The sequence below is a fragment of the Myotis brandtii genome, unplaced genomic scaffold, assembly GCF_000412655.1.
Source record: "Myotis brandtii unplaced genomic scaffold, ASM41265v1 scaffold84, whole genome shotgun sequence".
NCBI lineage: Eukaryota > Metazoa > Chordata > Mammalia > Chiroptera > Vespertilionidae > Myotis > Myotis brandtii.
The window spans coordinates 2,954,230-2,973,046 of NW_005371410.1; the positions used below are offsets into that span (position 1 = coordinate 2,954,230).

Genomic DNA, 18,817 nt, shown 5'->3' on the forward strand with positions numbered 1-18,817 from the left:
GAGCTGCAACAAGAACCTAGGTCTTGAAACTAGCAATAGAGTTCTTAGTACTGCCACTTCCCTGTGGACGTAACTTTTACTAATTTAAAGGGACTACTAGGAAATTTTCTAACAGGTAAATTTGGGATTTGATAATCACACTTATGCCACCATAGGCCACTATTGTCCTTAAGGCTAATGTGTACCCCTGTGCACTGGCCAGCCAGGCCACTTGAACTGTAACTCAGCCATGTTGACTCATGGAATTGTTGCTGGCATCTTCCTAGGCTTAAACAATTTCAGCTTCAGTTTTAAGGGAGGTCTTCAACTTTTTATAGCACTGTTGAAGATGTAATTAGCCACTGTGTTGATATTCCTTAGTGGCATTCTCAGCTAGGTCTAGAATGAGCATCCTTCAGTCACACTTTATTTCAAAGGGGATGAACAAAAATCTTCTTGAGTTCATCTCTAGGTAAAGTAGTACTTTCTTGGGAAACAGTACTTTGAAATAAAGTACCCTGAAGATTTCTATCATTACAATTACTAGGTTGAGTCGGAATAGAATGGCATATGCAGTATTCAATTACTATAACTCTAGCCAGTTTGTTTCTATAGGATTGTCATCAATTTTTTTTTCTGACCTATAGACTTATTTTCATGCCCATCAAATAGTACTAGTAAATAACTGGGTTGAACTCTTAATGGCTACCCTGTAACATACTCAGTGGAAAGGCATGTACCATTTTATAGCCACATCAAAGGGAAGGTGAAATATAACAATATAAAAACAGGCTATTAGACATATGTGCCTTTTTAACCAGTTCTAGGCTGATAAAATCTATGTATGGAATCAAGATTAATATGAAGAACCATAATACAGGCAGAATCTTCATACATAGTTTAATTCTGATCATGCCCTTAAACTAAGCATTATGGTAAATCATACCACAGTAGCAGCAGGCACTTGAAATACTGAATTTTATATAGCTACTATTGAAATTTTATATTTCCCAGTGACTATGCAGTCTGAAATTTTAAAGCAGAAAAAGTTACATTTATAATAGGACTTTAGTTCATATGGATGTGGGTGAGATGGCGTTAAAGATTATGTGGCTCAGCCCCCAAAACTAAAGTCCTAAATTTCCTTTAAAGAAAGTAATTTGGTATTAAATGTTTTGTTCTGAGGGGTATCGTAAGTTTGCTTGTGAGAGTAATTGTTCCATCATCATCTTCTTTTGATTCAAGGTGACTTGTTCATTCTTTACAAACTTAAAAGATCTTCCTTTTTAAAGCACCTTCCTGAAATGAGAATCTGGAAGGAGTTTGAAAAAAGATCTTTAAGTGCTTATCTCATATATTTAAGTATGAAGAACCCTTTCCTTAAATCTTAGCCCACTATAATACTAAGCTTACATGGGGGGAAATGTGCTTTTCTCATTCCATGTTAATTCATAGCCCAATAGAAACGAACTGATTTTTGTTTTTGCATTATCTGTGGTTACCGGCAATGGATGACTGCTTTGCTTTAAGAGCTACAGAATCTATGTTTTAAATGGTTGATCTGTAGATTTAATTCTATCAAGGTACTTACACGTCAACTCCCAAGCAACAAAAAATTCCTTTTTGCCCTTCACTATTTACAGCCTTAGTTTCTGTAGCTAACTAGGCTGTATGATCCTATCCATGCCCTTCCCTTCCCTGACCGTGGACTACTACTCTTCCACAGGAGAGTAGGAATGGAGGGGAGCATCCTCCTCGAGGTACCCTTAAGATGGCTCATTAGTCCACAGTCTTGCTGTAGCTCAATGGCAATTCCCAATGTCCCCAACACACTGTCCTTTAAGATATTAGTTAGGGAGGCAGATGGACCCCTAAGCCCTGAAGATGACAAAAGGTCTAATCCCCTAATTTGTAGAGGAATCTTCTATGAATTTAGAGAGTTAAAGTCTCTTCTAAAGTCTTCTAAATGGGACTTACAAACCTAAGCTTCATTTTTATGAAAAGACCCAAGTTCCTGACCAACCAACCAATCACTCGAGTCCTCTTGTATGCCTGAGAGTACTGAGTATTTGGTACCTTATTTCTCATACCAGCCTTCTTTACATGATCTCAGTGCATGGACTAGTTTAGGAGCTCTGTCTGCTCTTTTTAACTGGGCAGAAGGGAAGAAAGACGTATAAGACTATTAACATTATTTTATCAAAAGACTGCAAAGCCTCATGCTCTTTGCAGAGAAGCACCAAAGGAACACTTTAGTTTGGAAGTATTCGTTTTAAATGAAAATAGTAATTCAATAGCCCCTTATTTCAGGGAAGAGAAAGGCATTTTAAAGCTAGTACATTAGCTTTAAGTTTCCCCCTTGATTATCAGTGTTAAATGGCTCTTACTTTCTTCCTGAAAGTTTCCCACCAGCCAGGTTTGGGGAGACAGATTACATCTCTGCCTGAGAAGATGCCTGAAAGAGAAAGAGAAGCATTTGTTATAGGCAGAATGCTGCAGAGGGGGGAAATACAACAAACATTTTAGAACCAAAACGACTTGCTCAATTTCATGGACTCCCTGCTCTTGACATACCTGGATTTTATCCTTTACCTTATTTTGTCATAGTTCTAATCTGGAAAATCTGAGTTAGGAACCACATTTTGATTGGAGAGGCAATTGCAGAGATAGTATGGTCCAGTTGTCCCAAAGTGGGTACCAACTCTCTACTCTCTCTCAGCCCGTCTCTCCTATCATTCAGTTGGACCTTTCCAGAGATCAAAAGAAAGTTGTACTATTAAGTTTCCAGGCATGTTACCCCCAACTATCCCCTCCTAGCCTTTTGTGGGAAAGGGAGGTGTGGGGAGTTACCAGTAACTGGGTCTATAGGCACTGGGTGCTGTCAGTAGTTGCTTGGAGAAAGAGTATCAAATGAGTTGGTGAGAAGAGCAAGTAGGTATAGATAAGTTTTGCTGCTGTTGCCCTTGGGTGCTGGTGAAGGGACTGCCATAGAACTGGAAGCATGGCATCCTAGTCCTCAGCAGGCAGCACGGGTGAAACAGTAATGGAAAACACAGCAATGAGCCTTTGTCCCCATAGGAAGACTCACACCCCCGCCTTCCGCCCGCCCCCCACTTCTTCCTGGCAATAGTAGCATCTCCTCTCCTAGCATCTCATTTAAAAAAAATTTTTTTTAGCCTCACCCAAGGACATGTTTCCATTGATACTTTTTAGAAGAAGGGAGAGAGAGAACGTGAGAGAGAGGCATCAGTTAGTTGCCTCCTGCACGTGCCTCTTTTTTTTTAGCCTCACCCAAGGACATGTTTCTATTGATACTTTTTAGAAGGGAGAGAGAGAACGTGAGAGAGGCATCAGTTAGTTGCCTCCTGCACGTGCCTCAGTTGGGGATTGAACCTGCAACCTGAGTATGTGCCCTGACTGGGAATTGAATCCACCATCTTTTGGTGTATGGGAGGATGCTCCAACCAATTAAGCTACACCGGCCAGGGAAACATCTTATTTGTTTTAATAGCTCTTGACTCAAGCTTCTAAGAAACAAGCAAATGTCAGAGCTGTACCCTAATCCAGCACTGGGGTCTGAGGAGGGGTGTTCTCTTAGGTTATTCTACTTACCAGGCTCATCCCAGACACATCAGCACTACTGTGTGCCACTGGTGTGTCATCAGGGATGAGGGTGCAACCAGCCAGCATGTCCACAGAGGCTAAGATTGTGTCATACAGGTGATCTGCGTGGCTCTCCAGCTCGCTGGGCTGCTTTGAGATCCTCCTGAGGACATCCTTTAACACTAACAAAACAATTAGACCAAAAAAATCATGCAAGTTATTTTCAAAAGAACATACAAGGGTATAGCATTTTACATAATGGTTTCAGAATGTCTACTCTTAACTGACCAAGAAATACTATTGCACTGGTGGATCTATTAACTTGTGATTAAAGTGAGACAAGAATTTCTCTGGCTCCACTTTGGAATTACGTAATTCATAAAAAAGCAGGCATGGTTCTGTGGTGACTGGTATTATCTGACTTTTAGAGATAAGACTCAGGGCACACCCAGATCATGTGGAGCAGAAGGCTTAAATGAAAAAACAACAAGCCACTATTAGGGCTCCTGGTCTTACTACCAGGTCCTATTAGCTTCTGTTGGCTGGGGGACTATCATTTAGCATGTGCATGGGTAGTCTGGTAACATTTGGGGATCCCTGTGAACCCCTTTTTGTGAGTTCTAGAACAGATTTAAAAAAAAATACCTAAAATCAAGCAAAGATAAGATGGTTAGCCAGCCCGGCATGGCTCAGTGGTTGAGCGTTGACCTATGGACCAGGAGGTCATGGTTCAATTCCGTCCTGGCACATGCCGGAGTTGCAGGCTCAATCCCCAGGGTGGGGTGTGCAGGAGGCAGCCGATCAACGATTCTCTCTCATCATTGATGTTTCTATCTCTTTCCCTCCCTTCATCTCTGAAATCAATAAAAAGATATATAAACTGTTCATTTGAGAAAGGGATGGGCTAGGTTCAGAGTGCATCCTATACAACAAGCTTGTTTTTTTCTTAAAAACCTTTATTTCCTTTGTTAAACAGAAAGCCTGCTCTAGTTTCCTGTGCTTTTATCAGCAGTGTTAACACTCACTAGTTTCCTGCCTCAGCTGCAACATCTGCCAGCAGTGGAAGGGGGAAAGGGGAAGCTGTATCTGCACAGGATGCTGACGGGTGGGCAGAAGCACAGGCTGGCTGTGTTGAGATCAGCCCCAAGGGAAGCCACATCAGTGCACAGTCATCAGGGCAAAGTGCTGTCCTGACAACTCATGAGAGCTGTGAGGGGAAGGCCTGGCAGAGGAATGCAGCCAGGGTGCACAGTACAGCTCGCCTGTGAGGGCACCTGGGATGGGCTCTCCTCCACGTCCACCAGACCTTTGCCCAGTCTCCTGTGTGCTGTCAGTGGAGTTCAGGGAACTTAGATATTTTTGAACTTCTATTTTAGAATGTTAGTTTGGTTGGAGTCAAGTAAAAGGAAAGCTGGGAATAGGAATGAAATATTCCCAGTGAGATCTTATGTTTTAACTAGAGCCCGATGCATGAAATTCGTGCAAGAGTAGGCTTTCCTTCCCCCGGCTGCCGGCACCAGCTTCCCTCTGGCACCCGGGACCCCGGCTTCCCTCGCAGCCCCAGCTTTGTCCGAAGGACATCCAGTCTAATTAGCATATTACACTTTTATTATTATAGATTTTATAGAGACCTGGTTCAGCTTGAGGCCAATAGGTTCCAGCCATTTGATCCAGTATAATGAGTAGTTTGTTGAGACAGGACTGTAATGAAAACCTGCCAGATTTCTGTGGAGAGGCCTTTGGCAGGAGGCTGAGATCGGGACATTTTGGGGGGGGAGTTCATCTGGCTTCCCATCCCCAAGGTTATGCTGTGACAGAGGCTGGGGAGCAGTGTCTGTGCTTGGACTCTTACCGTGTGCCCTGGAGCAGCGATCACCAACCTTTCAGACCTCATGGACCACCAGTGGTCCGCCGACCACCCGGTTGGCGACCACTGCTCTGGAGTACACCTAGCTGGAAAAACCCTGTGAATATCAAGGAGAACTTGTGATTTCCACAAAGCAATCAGGTTCCTGGTGTGCCAAACAGAATGGGGAGGGGCAGTGTGTCAATCTGAAAGAGACCGGATACACAGAGCCTGAAAACTACAGAAACCCCAAAGCCTCTTATTTTGACAGTAAGACACTCTAGACTCCTTTGAGAGAAAGGCAAAGTGGGATATTTTTATTACAAATTAAGCACAGAAGTTTTCTGAATTGTTTTTTAAATGGAGGTCAAAGAACCTGTCGCCTTTAAGAGGCCCATTGTTACATGTGGCCTCTGGGAAGAGTTTCCTGGTATTGAGCTCCTTCCCTTCCTGCTCAGGCCCCTGCCTGCACCTCCAGACACTGACAGCAGCATAGGAGCCAGCATATAAGGGCTGGAGCCAGGCTGCCATTCCTTGTGTGACCAAGGCAAATTCATCACTCCACTGGGATGACAGTAATAATAGTATCCATCTCACAGGGCTGTGATTAAGTGGGAAAAAAAGTGAACTGCTTCAGCAGTGTCTGGCACACAGTGTTCAGTAAAGTGCTGGTGTGATTACAGGTAGCAAAGGAGCTTGGCATACTGAATTTCTGCCCCAATCAAAACCAAAAAAACCCTAGTGCAAGAGAATACCAGAAGAGCCAAAACAACGGCTTCCCAAGGGCTGGGGATTACAGAGGTCTCATATAAGTCACTGGATAAGCACTACCCCTTGGAAATCCCTGCAGTGTCTCCATGGCTCCTTCAGTTCTCAACCCTGGTGATTTTTCTTCCCAGGGGACATTTGGCAATGCTGGAGATACTTTCGGTTGTCGTAACTGGAGAAGGGTGCTACTGGCATCTAATGGGTAGAGGCCAGAAATGCTGCTAAACAGCTTAGCATGCACAGGACACCACTTTCAAAGAAGTACGTGGCCCAAAATATTGGTAGTGCTGAGGTTGAGAGCAACTGTGCTCTACCACCTCTTAATATGCACCTGCCCACTACTTCTGGTCAGGAAAGGGCAGCCTCAATGCCTCTCAAGCCCGCAGGCCCTGCCCAGCTTTGCTTATACTATTTGCTTCTAGCATAAACACCATCTCCAAATCTGAGGCACAATATAGATGGCCTTTTAGCACTTGGATGTTGAGTCTCAGGAAACTAGGGGCTGCTTTTAGGGACCCATCACTTCATTGCTTTAACCTAGCATTCTCCTACCTCATCCTCCATATCACATCCACCTCCAGCAAGGGTAACACCATCATAAATTCTTGCACCATGCATGCTTTACTGTACTCGTTTGTGATTTTAACATTTTTCTACCTTGGAAATCCACCCTACAAAACAGGCTTGAGCTTAGTTTGTGCACCACTGTCCGCCCTGTCCCCTCTGTCCACTTCTTCAGTCTATTCCCTCAGACTAGACTTACTGCTCTTGAATCCTGAAAGAAATTCTTCCTGAAAGCAGATAACCAGAGAGGGTTCTGCCTGCTGGGAAAGGAGAGGAAGCCTCGAGGGCTCCCCATTGTGAACACCCTAGCCAAAAACCAAGGACAGCTGGATTAAAACCAGCATTCCCACCCCGGACACCAGGAAAGATGAAAGCAGAAGCAAGAGGGTTGCTCTTACAAGCTTGACACTTGACTTCTACTCGGCTTTCCTTTGTGACTGCCTGCTACATGGTGCAGCTGCGGGGGCAGTGATGATGTGAGGGGCTGACAGTCTTGGGAATCCAAGGCAATGGGTGCATGTGGGAGTGGCTTCGGCACTACTGGCTCCTTACCAGTGAGTGTGTGGAGCCCTGGACTGTTGCTGACAGGCTGGCTAAATTCAAAGCCTCAAGCATCTCACCTGGGGTGTTATCCAACAGGCACTGAAGAAGAATCTCCCCTTCCTCTAAGACATTCTCCGCCAGGGACTGGTGTTCATCTATGTCTTTCTTAAATTGCTTAAAGTATATCAGAAAAAAAAGAAAAAAGCTTCGTTACTTTCATTTTATAGAAGTTATTCAAAATGATCCCCTGTAGGGTAGGTTGAGTTCCCTCTAACCTAGAATGTAAACCCACTGGTCTTCAGGACTCTCCAAGTAAAGAGCGTGAAGTTGAACCACCTCTTTGGAGCCCAAGGTAAATACAGAGGCAATCTTTTTTTTCTGTTTAAAGTTTGACAAAAGAGTTTTCCCCCTTGGTGGAGCCTGGCTTATCAACAGGGAGTCAAGGCTTCCTTCTTGTGCCACACCTCAAAGGGTAGGTTTTCTTTAAATTCACAGGCAATGGGATTCTTAAAAAGTCCTCTATTCTAATGGAACTGGCAAGTAAGAGCCACAAGAGATGCTGTTAAGGTGACCACAGTGATTGCTGCCTCCCGTATCCTCCCTTAATATCCTGTTCTGTGTAGACTTTAGGCATCAAGGAAGCTGAGTCTCCAAAGGAGCTCATCTGTTTCCCCTCACAGGTACCACTCCTTGTCGATTGTTTTTGATGCACCTTTAGCCCCTAGATGTAAGAGTCAAAGCCATGACCACTTTTAGTATAGGGTGCAGAATGTTTCACATTCTGGTTATAATTTTCCTCTTGGATTTACTATATTCCTGTGTTCAGCCCTAATACTATGCTTATTATGTTATTCTTTAGTACTCTCGATGTCTATATGCTGTCACAAACCCACTGCTATTAAGACAAAGTATGTGAAATAGAGTCCAGTTAAAATATTTGCATACATACCCATAATCATGCATATATTAGGTATGTAACATGGGTCAGAGTAGCTCGTACATGGGGAAGCGGGTGACGGAGTGGTCCCACAGTTAGTTGTGTGTATGACACGAGGGCTAGGCTTCACTGACCTGCAGGGATAACTCCCAGCTCAGATCTCACCTCTACCCACAAAGCAAGAATGTTGCTCTGGTTGGCCTGGAAGTTGATGCACTGGACAGAATGAGGGACATAATAGAGGGAATGGAGTTGTTTCACTTGGCACCTACTCTGATGGGGGTGGGGCTGAGGCACTCTGGAAAGGCCACCCAGGTAAGTCTAACAAGGATAATTTCCTCTCCCCACAATGATATTGCCCTTGGGCCTCTGAGAGGTGGGCCCAGCACATGGAGGACTCATACTCAGCTTTGCTTAGTGTATTCTAGGCAAGGAACTCTCTGCATAGCAGGCAGTAGCATTCCCACTAGTGTAGAGCAGCTGGCCCACCCAGATGAGGCTCCTCCCTTAAATTTTACTTGGCCCCAAGTTGGAAAACAAAGGCCCTCCATCCTGCCTGGGTGTGGTGGGAACTCTAGGCTCAGCCCAGCATGGTGTGGCCCTGGCTCAGGAAATCACGGCCTCTTTTGCTGAAGGCAATCGGTCAGGTTAAAATGTGGGAGAAATTCAAAGAACTGTCCCAGAAAAACCCTTTCTAGACTAGCATCAGGCTGAGACCACAAACACCCCTGCTCCTTCATTAGAGGTTATAAAGATTTGGCCAACCAGACGTGCCAGAAGTCATGGTCAGGTCAGTCAAGGTTAATGTTATGTTTAGGGTAACTGTATAATTTATCATCCAATTCAAAACACTCTGGGGAGCCTATTGATAAGTATGCCAGAACAGTAGGCACAAACTCACCTAAATATTTTGACCCAAAGTAGTAATCAGAACCACCATTAAAGAGATTTTTGAAATTAAAAAACCTCAGTTTTTTTTAGAGGCAAAACTCCCCAAAACAAAACACACTGAGAAGCAAATAGAGCTGTGTCTTTGTATAAATACCATCAAAATGCCCTGGGTATGTTCTGGAGTCAGTATAATTTCAGCTTAAACACTTAAGTATCAGTCAGTGCTGTCCAACAGAACTCTGTGGTGATGGAAACGTTCTACCTGCACTGCAGCCCCTGGATCAGTGGTTCTCAACCTTCTGGCCCTTTAAATACAGTTCCTCATGTTGTGACCCAACCATAAAATTATTTTCATCGCTACTTCATAACTGTAATGTTGCTACTGTTATGAATCGTAATGTAAATATCTGATATGCAGGATGGTTTTAGGCAACCCCTGTGAAAGGGTCATTCGACCGCCAAAGGGGTCGCGACCCACAGGTTGAGAACCGCTGCCCTAGATGAATGTGTGACTAAACCCTCGGAAGGTGGTTATTCCAACCAAGAAATCTGGATTTTTAATTTTAAATAGCCATATGTGCCTAGAGACTCCATAATAGTACAGATGTATGCGTCTCAATCCCTGAGATATTTGGAAAATTACATTGGAAATCACCCTTAAGTATTTTTGATTGAGGATAAATGTATTTTCTCTATTTGGCTTAGGAAATAACTGATACATTTTAGTTTTTTGGCATTAAAAATTTGAAAAGGACCTATGATTCGTTTTCAGGTAAAAGTCAACTGAGCCACAACATGCTATTTAAGCTTTTACTTTGTAATCAAGTGACTTAGCCCCCTCTCATGAGTATTACCCGGTAAAGCTGCAGAGAAGACTTGAGACTCGTAAGGCTGGACTTGGGTGGAGTCAAGTGGTCGGTAACATCTGCTATGTTATACAGCCAGTGGATCAGCTCGTCTAGCTGACAGCAAAATGTCTGTGTAGACAAATAAAAGACACATGCTGTTTACATTTTCAAAAGGCTAAAAATATCCAGGGGATTCCGATGGACTGTGCACCGGTCCAGAGCATTCCTTCACTTGAGGCTTTGGTCTCTTGTCCTCCCCTGCCTGTCCGCATCCCATGACTCCAGACCTCTGCCAGGGCAACAGAACAGCCCACCTTGGTTCTGTCTCCCCTCAGCCTGATATAACACAAAAATGACAGACTCAGAAAAGCCAGCCCTGCATGCGATCAGAGCAGAGGTGAGGGCAGGGATGGGACACAGCACAGAAGAGGTATGCCTGCCACAGAAACCAGTTCCTAGCTCAGCACCACTATCTATCAGACTGTTCCTGGGAAAAAAGGGGACATAAAAGACTGGTTATGACTCACCTGAATGTTCGGCTGACAACTGACAATGCACGCCCATTTTGCTTCCACACTGCTCAGGGAGTAGGGCCCCTAGAATCCTGCCAGCTACTCGCCCTGGGGAAGCTGTGAGCCAAGCACTTTACCTCATCATTTCTCTATCTTTTACCACAAAGGAGGGTACATGCTAACATTTCTCCTACCTGCTTTACAGTACAGATGAAATCATGCACGGGACATCTTGGGCAGGTTCTTGCCCGCCTCCAGTGCTAGGAACCATCTCATGGGTACACGGCCCTCTGGCCGGCCACCCTGCTGTGGTGCAGATGGGGTATCCACGTGCTCACGTGGGGCTCTCCCAGTGTGCGTGCAGAGAGCCACATTTCTGAACATACCTGTGTCAGGACTACGCAAAGCCCACCCTCCTTCAACATGAATTATTTCATTTAATCCACACAACACCCTGAAGTGTCACATCTCATTTTAGAAAAGCAAACTCAAGAGATTGAGCTGAATTCCTAAGACAGCAGTGCCATGATTCAAATTCAGATCAGCTGACAACCTTGTTCCCTGTAATAGTCATTATATCCAGATATTCTTGGTTGGTCCATGAGAGGTTCAGTGGCCAAGCTGTTGAGGAAACGGTACATCTAATAGCCCCTAACTCTGCAGTTACACCACTTTATTAAGTTGAAGCTCTGAGAAGGCCTGCAGTCAAGAGAGCACTTACTTGTGCAGAGTACCTCTTGATCTTCAAGGTCAAGAGCTTTGGGAAGCAGCTTAGGGTAGTAGTCAAGATCTCAGGCCCCAGCCCTTGCTAACTGTAAGTGGGCAGATTGCCTAACCCTTTGCTGCCATTTTCTCTGTGAAATGAGAACAGTCCTTATTGGGTAGCGAGTTGTGAGGATTAAATAGGATAAGGTACAATACAGTGCCTGGCACATGAAGTGTGCTCAATGTTACTAAGTTTTGTTATTAAATCAGTGGGCAGGGGGAAGAAATGAGACACCTTTACACAAGCCTCTTAATGTTGAGTTTACCTTCACACAGTGCATGAGTGATTCTTTTCCCTGCTCTCTTCCTCTCCTGGGAGGCTGCCCTTTGCGGTCTGGGTCCAAGAATGTCTGCTGGTCCAAAATAACTGGTAAGGAGGAGCATGTTCTCAGAGGTCCACAGGAGACCCCCAGTGCCTGGCTGCTCACCAGACTGCCGTCCCCTGCAGAGTCCCTTGCATGGAGAAAGGAGCGGAGCAAACAGTGGTTCTGCTCCTCAAGAGCCCCAGGTCCTCTGGGGACAGCCCCAGAGGGAAGCTGGCTTTGGCTGGAATCTGATGGGAAGGAAGTGGGCCCATCACTGTTCGACACATCCAGGGAGCTCTGCCCTTCAGCAGCTCTGGTGGGCAGGGTCACCAAAGTGGGAACAGAACCTAGATACGAAACCAAGCTAGAAACCTGTGTCAGCCGAGTGGGCAGGGCAAGATACTCGTCGTCACTTTCTAAGTCCTCTTCTGGTTTCCATCCAGACTCCATGCAGGCAGGGCGCTGGACACCTTGGCCAGCCCCCTTCTCTCTTTCTGGCCCGGATGAGGGCCATCCTCTGTCCCATGTCCTCAGTTGGGGAGGGCCCACCTCGAGGTGCTTGCCCGCGGTCCGCCAGTCCTTCATACCCCTCAGGGCTGGGTCTCTCCTTTCCCAAGTAGTATCCTTGCTGCCTGCAGCTCTGGGAGTAGATGTGAGCTGGCTACAAGATGCCAGCCCCACGCTGCCCTGCTCCTGGGGTACTCCAGAGTGCCACCGTTTAAAGCTTGGTTCTCTGGGCCCAGAGAATGGCAGGGCACTGGCATCCGCTGGTGGGCAACTGCGGGAGACATTAGTGGGTGACTTTAGAGTGCTTGCTGGGGAGACAGAAAAGCTATCCAGGTCTACACCTGAGTCCTGCAGGACAGGATCAGCCAGCACGCAGCTTTCCAGATGCCTTGGGAGCCGAGGCCTGGGCCTAAGTGGGTAAGTATAGTCCAGCAGGTCTTCATACTCTTTATTTGGGTTCCACAGGGGGGAGCGGCGGTCAGGGGAAGGCGGCAGGGAATCTGGCAGCACGCAGGCCCAGTACTCGGCTTGGAAGGATAGATGCCTCCTGCGCAGCCCAGGACCATCACCCCCAGAGGACACAGGCTGTGGAGACCACTGGAGCTGAGGCCCTGGTCCCACCATGGAGGGGGCCGACTGGGGGCCAACCAGCTCCAGGGAAGAGACCTTGGCAAGGGAGCAACTCTGAGGCTCCGCCTTCTCTTGGTGTCCTTGGGAACTGCTGCCAGGGGATGAGGCAGACACTCTGCAGCTGGGAAACGGAGGAGCAGTGGCACCTGGGCTCACCGTGGACCTCCACTTTGACGAGAAAGGGAAACCTGAGATGTGAGGCTGTTGGCTGAGGGCCAGCACCCGCGGTGACTCCAGGGGGGATGGGTCATCTTCGGTATCAGCATCATGTCCTGAGCAAAGGGCTGTGGCTCTGGGAACGGTTGTAGCCTGAGGTAGCTCCTCTGAGGCAGAAAGCCTGGTGTCCTCCATCTGCAATGAGAAGAGGGAAGAAAAAGTGATAAGTAAGCTACATTTCTTTTTTTTAAACATAGATGTATCATAGTTGTACTTATTTCTTTTTAAAAATATATATATTTTATTGAGAGAGAGAGAGAGAGGGTTAGAGAGATAGAAACATGGATGAGAGAAGAACATCACTGATTGGCTGCCTCCTGCACATCCCTACTGGAGATCGAGCCCGCAACCCAGGCATGTGCCCTGACCAGGAATTGAACCTATGACCTCCAGGTTCCTGGGTTGATGCTCAACCACTGAACCATGCCAGCTGGGCTACATTTCTTTCTTAGATGATAAATCGGGAGTTTTCTTTGGGGAGCCCAGGTAACATTCAGGAGAGGTCTTGACATGAGTCTGCTACCCGACGCAAGAATCAGATAGAGTGCTGCTAGTGGCAGCATGAAACTCTTCCCCAGACTGATCCTACCCTCAGCCCTTTCAAGAGTTCTTCCTCCAGACACCCTGCCTGTGAGAACTCCGAGCGCTTTGGCATGCAGAAGCTGGAACACATTGCCTAGCCTTTCAGAAGAGGATAGATGAAGCCTCAATCATTCTGTCACTGACAGGAGACACATCCAAACCCACTCAGCTCAGCTCAAATGCCAGTGGTAATAAACAATGGCAAAATGATCATTCGTCTCAGCCTCTTTACTCTGAAATTTTTATCTGCTTGATGAAGAACTTGCCCTGAGGGAGGCCGACAGCATAGTAGTTACAGCCATGGGCTTTGGAACAGATAGACCCGGTGCTAATCTCTAACTGCCACCTTCCAGATGTATAACTTTGAGCCTTGCTTCCCACACCTATAAAGTGTGGATAGTAATAGCACCACTTCCTCAGGACATGAGGATTACATGAGCTCATGTGTGAAAAGCACAGGGTGAGAGCTCAACACAATAGGAGTTACAATAAGCAACAGACTCACATCATGAAACAGCCCAATTGGCTTACTAGTATTTCCTGCCTCACTGAGTCTCTGACTCACAGGTTCCCTGAGCCTCCCACCACCCTGGCTCCCAGGCAGGTGGGCCCAGCTTGTTTTCTCCCACAGTCACGCTCAGAGGCTCCTCGCAGGATGGGGCTCCATAGGGGCAGCATGCAACAGCCAAGGCCACAATGACACTGAAGAGATCAAAGTCATTCCCATGAAAGGCCTTGGCAAGTAGAGCATAATAGGATGTCAGAGCTGGGAGGGATAGGTCACACAGGTCACCTTCCAATTATACGGAGGGCCTGAAAGATTCAGTGATTTGACCGCGGTCACAGAGGCAGGCAGGACTCCTTCTCCATGTGATTCCCACTAGGCAAGACTGCCCTGCACTCAGGGAGGCCCAAGAAATTTTCCTTGCCCAGCAACAGTGCTGCCCACCACAGGGCAGCTTTGTGAGGTTTCCTGGGTTCCAAGGACATACAGTCTTAAAGCCCTCAGGAGACCACAGCCCTGGGTCCTCCTTCCTCAAGTCTCCTCAGGGCCCCCAAGGCCTTCGGATCACCAAGTCAGAAACAGGACAGGGCTCCCCCATTGAGAGCATTCCTGGCCCACCCCTCTGGGTCACTAGTCTCTTAAGGAAGAGGGGATGCTGTGGACAGAGCCCCCTGCTGGCCTCAAGGCCCAATTCTCCAGATGAACCTGTAAAACAGAAATCACCTCCCCCAGGCTCCCCCAATGCCCCATCTTGTACAGGGACTGGGAAAGCATGTAAAATGGTGACAAAATGCTGGCACGCACTCCCAAAAGACAGCATTAGGCAAATCTACAGTGCCACTGACCTTAGTAGCTACCTGGCTTCCCACAGAATGCAGATCTGTCCCCACACTGGCAGGAGGAAGCAGGCAACTGAGAGCAGGCTGAGATGCACCAGCCACTGGCTCCCTGCTGGTGTTGCTGGCCTGTGACTGGCAGGCTCCAGAGGGGCAGCAGAGAGGGGCAGGTAGGCCCTCTGTCCCCCACACAGGGGAGGCAGGCCCTCCCTCAGCTTCCAGGCGTGGTGGCTGCTCCCCACTCACAGGCCCCGGGGTGTCCGCCTCCTGCTCTCTGCAGCTCCACCGCCCACAGGACGGGGCCTTTGTGTCCAGGGATGCCTCCACCTCTGCCTTTTCTTCTCCCAGGGCCATTGATGCGTCCCTAGGTCCGGGTTCTCTGAAGCCTTCAGCTGCCTATAAAGTGGGAAAGGGAGACAAAAAGATAAATTCTCTACATCTGTGTAAGGCAACCTTGCTTTTTAATTATTAAGAAAAACTTTATTTTTGGCCAAAGGAAAACAAACAAACAAATGATGGCTACTTCCTTAGAGAAGAACAGAGGCCCAAGTCCAGCGTTTCCTTGGCCCCAAACCCTTCCGAAGGGAAGGCAGGAACACAACATTTTGTCCTCTGCTTTTATGTGGCCTGTGCCAACCCCAGCAATAGGTCCCAGGAGGGTAAATGCAGGCCCAAATCAGAGGCAAGGCTTAGTCCTCACTAAAGTCACCTTTTCGTCCCTGTCCCTTCAGCCCAGCCCCACTGGGTAAGAGGCCTGGCTTGTGCCAGCCCAGCTGCAGATCTGTTGTTGAAACGCCCCTGTCAGCAGGTGGCTCTGGCTTGGCACTGACTGCTCTGCTCTGCAGATCAAGTCAGGGCACGCCCAGGCCTCGGCTGAACCCAGGGTGCTCTCGCAGTGCCCACTCTGCCCTGCAGAGAAGGCAGGACCCTCTCAAAGCACAGAAACCATGCCCCAGGTTGTGGGGCAGGTTGAGAAAAGAGAGATACACAAGGCAGCAGGCAAGGAGGGAAGAAGGAACACATAGGAGGCGGATCTGAAAATAGGTCTGTTGCTATAAGAGCTTTGGGAACAGAAGGAGACCCCCTCAGACTAAGTGTGTAGGCTGCTGCTGGGAGCACAACTATGGGAGGACTTGGAAGGGGAACAAGGGACCCTCGAGCACCCAGGATTTCAGCAGCTGCCTGAAGTACAGTGGGCCAACCCCAAAGCTAGAACTTGGACACAAATAGCCTTGTTTCCTCAGAGACCAGGAGGTGAGTGATGGCAAGCAGGTGGGAAGTCTGAGAAAGTGGAGGAAGCTGTGGATGTGGGCTTACCCTGCTCAGCTCACACACCAGGAAACACAACTATGTGAGGACAGCTATCCCGAGACCATCCATACAGGAGGGTCCTGCCCTGCCTGCCTGGGCACTGAGGCTCCGAGCCACTTCAGAGGCCACCCTAGGGCGGAGCACACACTTCACATGTACCCCCGTTTACTTCTCGCAACCACCATATGTGGATAAACTAATCAGGAAAACTATTTTTTTGGACAATTTCAATATATGGCTGAAAAATAAAATGTATCCTTCCGCTCTTGTCCCTATTCCTCCCTAAAAGGAGCCAGTGCATGCAGGGCACCACGACAATGCCTGGCACAGTGTCAGCAAATGCCACCATGGTCAAGGGGGCTGTATGTGTGACAGAATCAGTGTAACAAGTTACAAGGAACAAAGTCCAAGAGAAGGAGAAAAAGCAACCTATTTTTCATATAAATCAAGCAAAATATTTACTATTAGATAATGCCACACACAAAAAAACAACCGGCAAACAGTCTCATTAATTGTATGTATGTCTCTCATCTGATACATATGCAGCAAACACAAAAATCTATTTCATCCTTCTCCTGTTTTGTTTTTGACATAAAAATAGCAAAATGTATGGGACATGCTTTTCTCTTCTTTCAAACAAAATCTCTTAGCGATCATTCCTTAGCCTTACAGAGCTTCCTTGTTCTTTGTATCACTGCCCAGTACTATAGTCCATTGTAAGACTGCACACTAGTTAATTTCACCAGTCTCTTACTAGTGGACATTTGGGTTATTTCCAATCTTTTGCTATTACAAACTGCTGCGGTGAATGCACGAACACACATCACTGGCATGCATGCTAGCACCCCCACAGCATAAATAGCCAGAAGTAGAACTGCTGAGGCCAACGATCCCTGCATTTGTACCTCTGGCATACGCTGCCAAGTGCCCTCTATGGGATGGCATCAATTTACACTCCCACCAGCAGCATGTGAGGGTGCCAGTTTCCCCTGGGAGGCAGGTCCTTTTATTCTCATTTCACAGACGGGGAAACCAAGGCTGAGAGAGATTCCACGCTAGAACTGTGTGACTCCAGAACCTAAGCTCTTTATGAACCAACGAGGGAACAAGTCACAAAGCAGAGGCACACAAAGTAAAAGAGCGAAGAGACTGATCCAGGGACAGTGACCAAGTCCTGCCGAGATAGACTTTCATGGAGCCACATCCTCACCTTGTGGCTATTTAAGAAACTGCACATGAAGACGTTTACAGGCAAACTGTTCTCACAATGATGGCGATAAACTGAGCCCATGAGCAGGAAAAATCAGGGTGATGGCTGAACCTGGCCCCTAGCCCCTAGCCCCTACTTCTCGCTCCATTCCTAAACTCCCTACTGGCTGGTGCTGGGCCCTGATAGGTGGCAGCTAATCTCCCTTTCACGCCCTGACTTCCCCCCTCCACTAAAGGGTGTGGTTTTAAAACGGGGCTGGATTAAGAGGATGCTGGGCAAGAGACGAATGATCTCTGTCTTTATTTTGATGTTTTGTTTTTTGTCTTATCTGGATTCCAAAATAGAAAGTGTCCATTTATCCCTGGGGGGGAGGGGGTTGTGATTTAGAATTAATTATAAGCTATTCAGGAGACACCTCTAGGTAACTTTCAAGTATACACACAAACCTGAGCTAGGTTAACAGCGTCGCCAGAGGCCTTTTAGCAACCAGTAAGGAGGTCTGAAATTTAAAGACTTTCATGGAAATGGTACTTCTGAAAAGACAGATTACAGGGGGTTATTTTCTCATCTGGATAAGCAGTTTCTTCATAATCTCATTTATTAATCTGACAAATTCTTTCCCCCCTGTGCTACACAAGTTTATTATGAGAATCACACAGATACATGTAAAAGAATAAAAAGAAGCCCATGAGAGTTCATTCCAAATTGTATATAAGATGCTACAGAATACAAAGAGAAGGGAGAAGTCACCTGGGTAGAGATAATGAGGGAAAACTCCTTGAAGTAATGACTGCTGAAGGCAGATCATTTAAAAAACATCGATCATGTTGAAGAAAACAGTGGCCTAGCAAATGCCCAGTTTTCAATTTCTAGGGCTTGACCCTGTCTGCACTTGCCAGGTGGGCATCTGTAATACGGCACGAAGGTCCAGCCCTCATTTACAGATTCTAGATTTTACACATCATCCTTTCTGACCGTCAGGGTTTGAGAGTGGAGGTGTGGGATCTGCTTGGACCCTTCCAATGAGAGACAGTTTACTCCTTTTCAAAGCAACCAATGATCTTATGCTCAGTCTGATAAAAATGACTTGCTGGGCTGGACCAACACTGTCCCTGGTTAGTAGCTTTAAACGACCTGGTATTCTGCGTGGGGCTTCCCTGCTTTTAGCTCACATTTCACAGTGCTCCTGGGGGCTAGCAGCTCCGTGGTGGGCAGAGGCCTCAGTTGGCCTGCTAATGGAAGCACCAGTAGGTTGCATTGAGTGACTGGAGGCCTCAGAGCACAGACAATGAACAATGAATTCAACCCTCCCATCTGAGAATGGTCTGTACACACCATATCTGCCAAACCAAGAGACAAGCCACACAAGCTTCAGGATATTCTGGGGACCACCTGCACTTTGCTGTTAAACTTCTCCACTAGTTTCCAGGACTTGCAGAGGCCATATGACCTACCAGAT

General features: G+C 47.0%; 1 protein-coding gene across 3 annotated transcripts; it reads right to left on the reverse strand.

The window, feature by feature from the left end:
* Nucleotides 1-80: 80 nt before the first annotated feature.
* CEP68 (centrosomal protein 68kDa) lies at nt 81-15,645 on the reverse strand. Of its 3 annotated transcripts, XM_014532045.1 has the most exons (8): nt 15,547-15,645; nt 14,847-15,233; nt 11,523-13,049; nt 9,986-10,108; nt 7,381-7,477; nt 3,592-3,764; nt 2,367-2,434; nt 81-1,291 (listed from the first exon to the last, which is right to left on the reverse strand). In XM_014532045.1, the coding sequence occupies exons 2-7, from the start codon at nt 15,189-15,191 to the stop codon at nt 2,411-2,413; spliced, it is 2,289 nt and encodes a 762-aa protein (XP_014387531.1). In that variant the 5' UTR covers nt 15,192-15,233; nt 15,547-15,645; the 3' UTR covers nt 81-1,291; nt 2,367-2,410. The 3 variants fall into 3 exon arrangements, with proteins under 3 accessions (XP_014387531.1, XP_014387530.1, XP_005884612.1); XM_014532044.1 differs by having other exon boundaries at nt 863-2,434; XM_005884550.2 differs by having other exon boundaries at nt 863-2,434; nt 15,084-15,233; nt 15,547-15,632.
* Between the last annotated feature and the right edge of the window lie 3,172 nt (nt 15,646-18,817).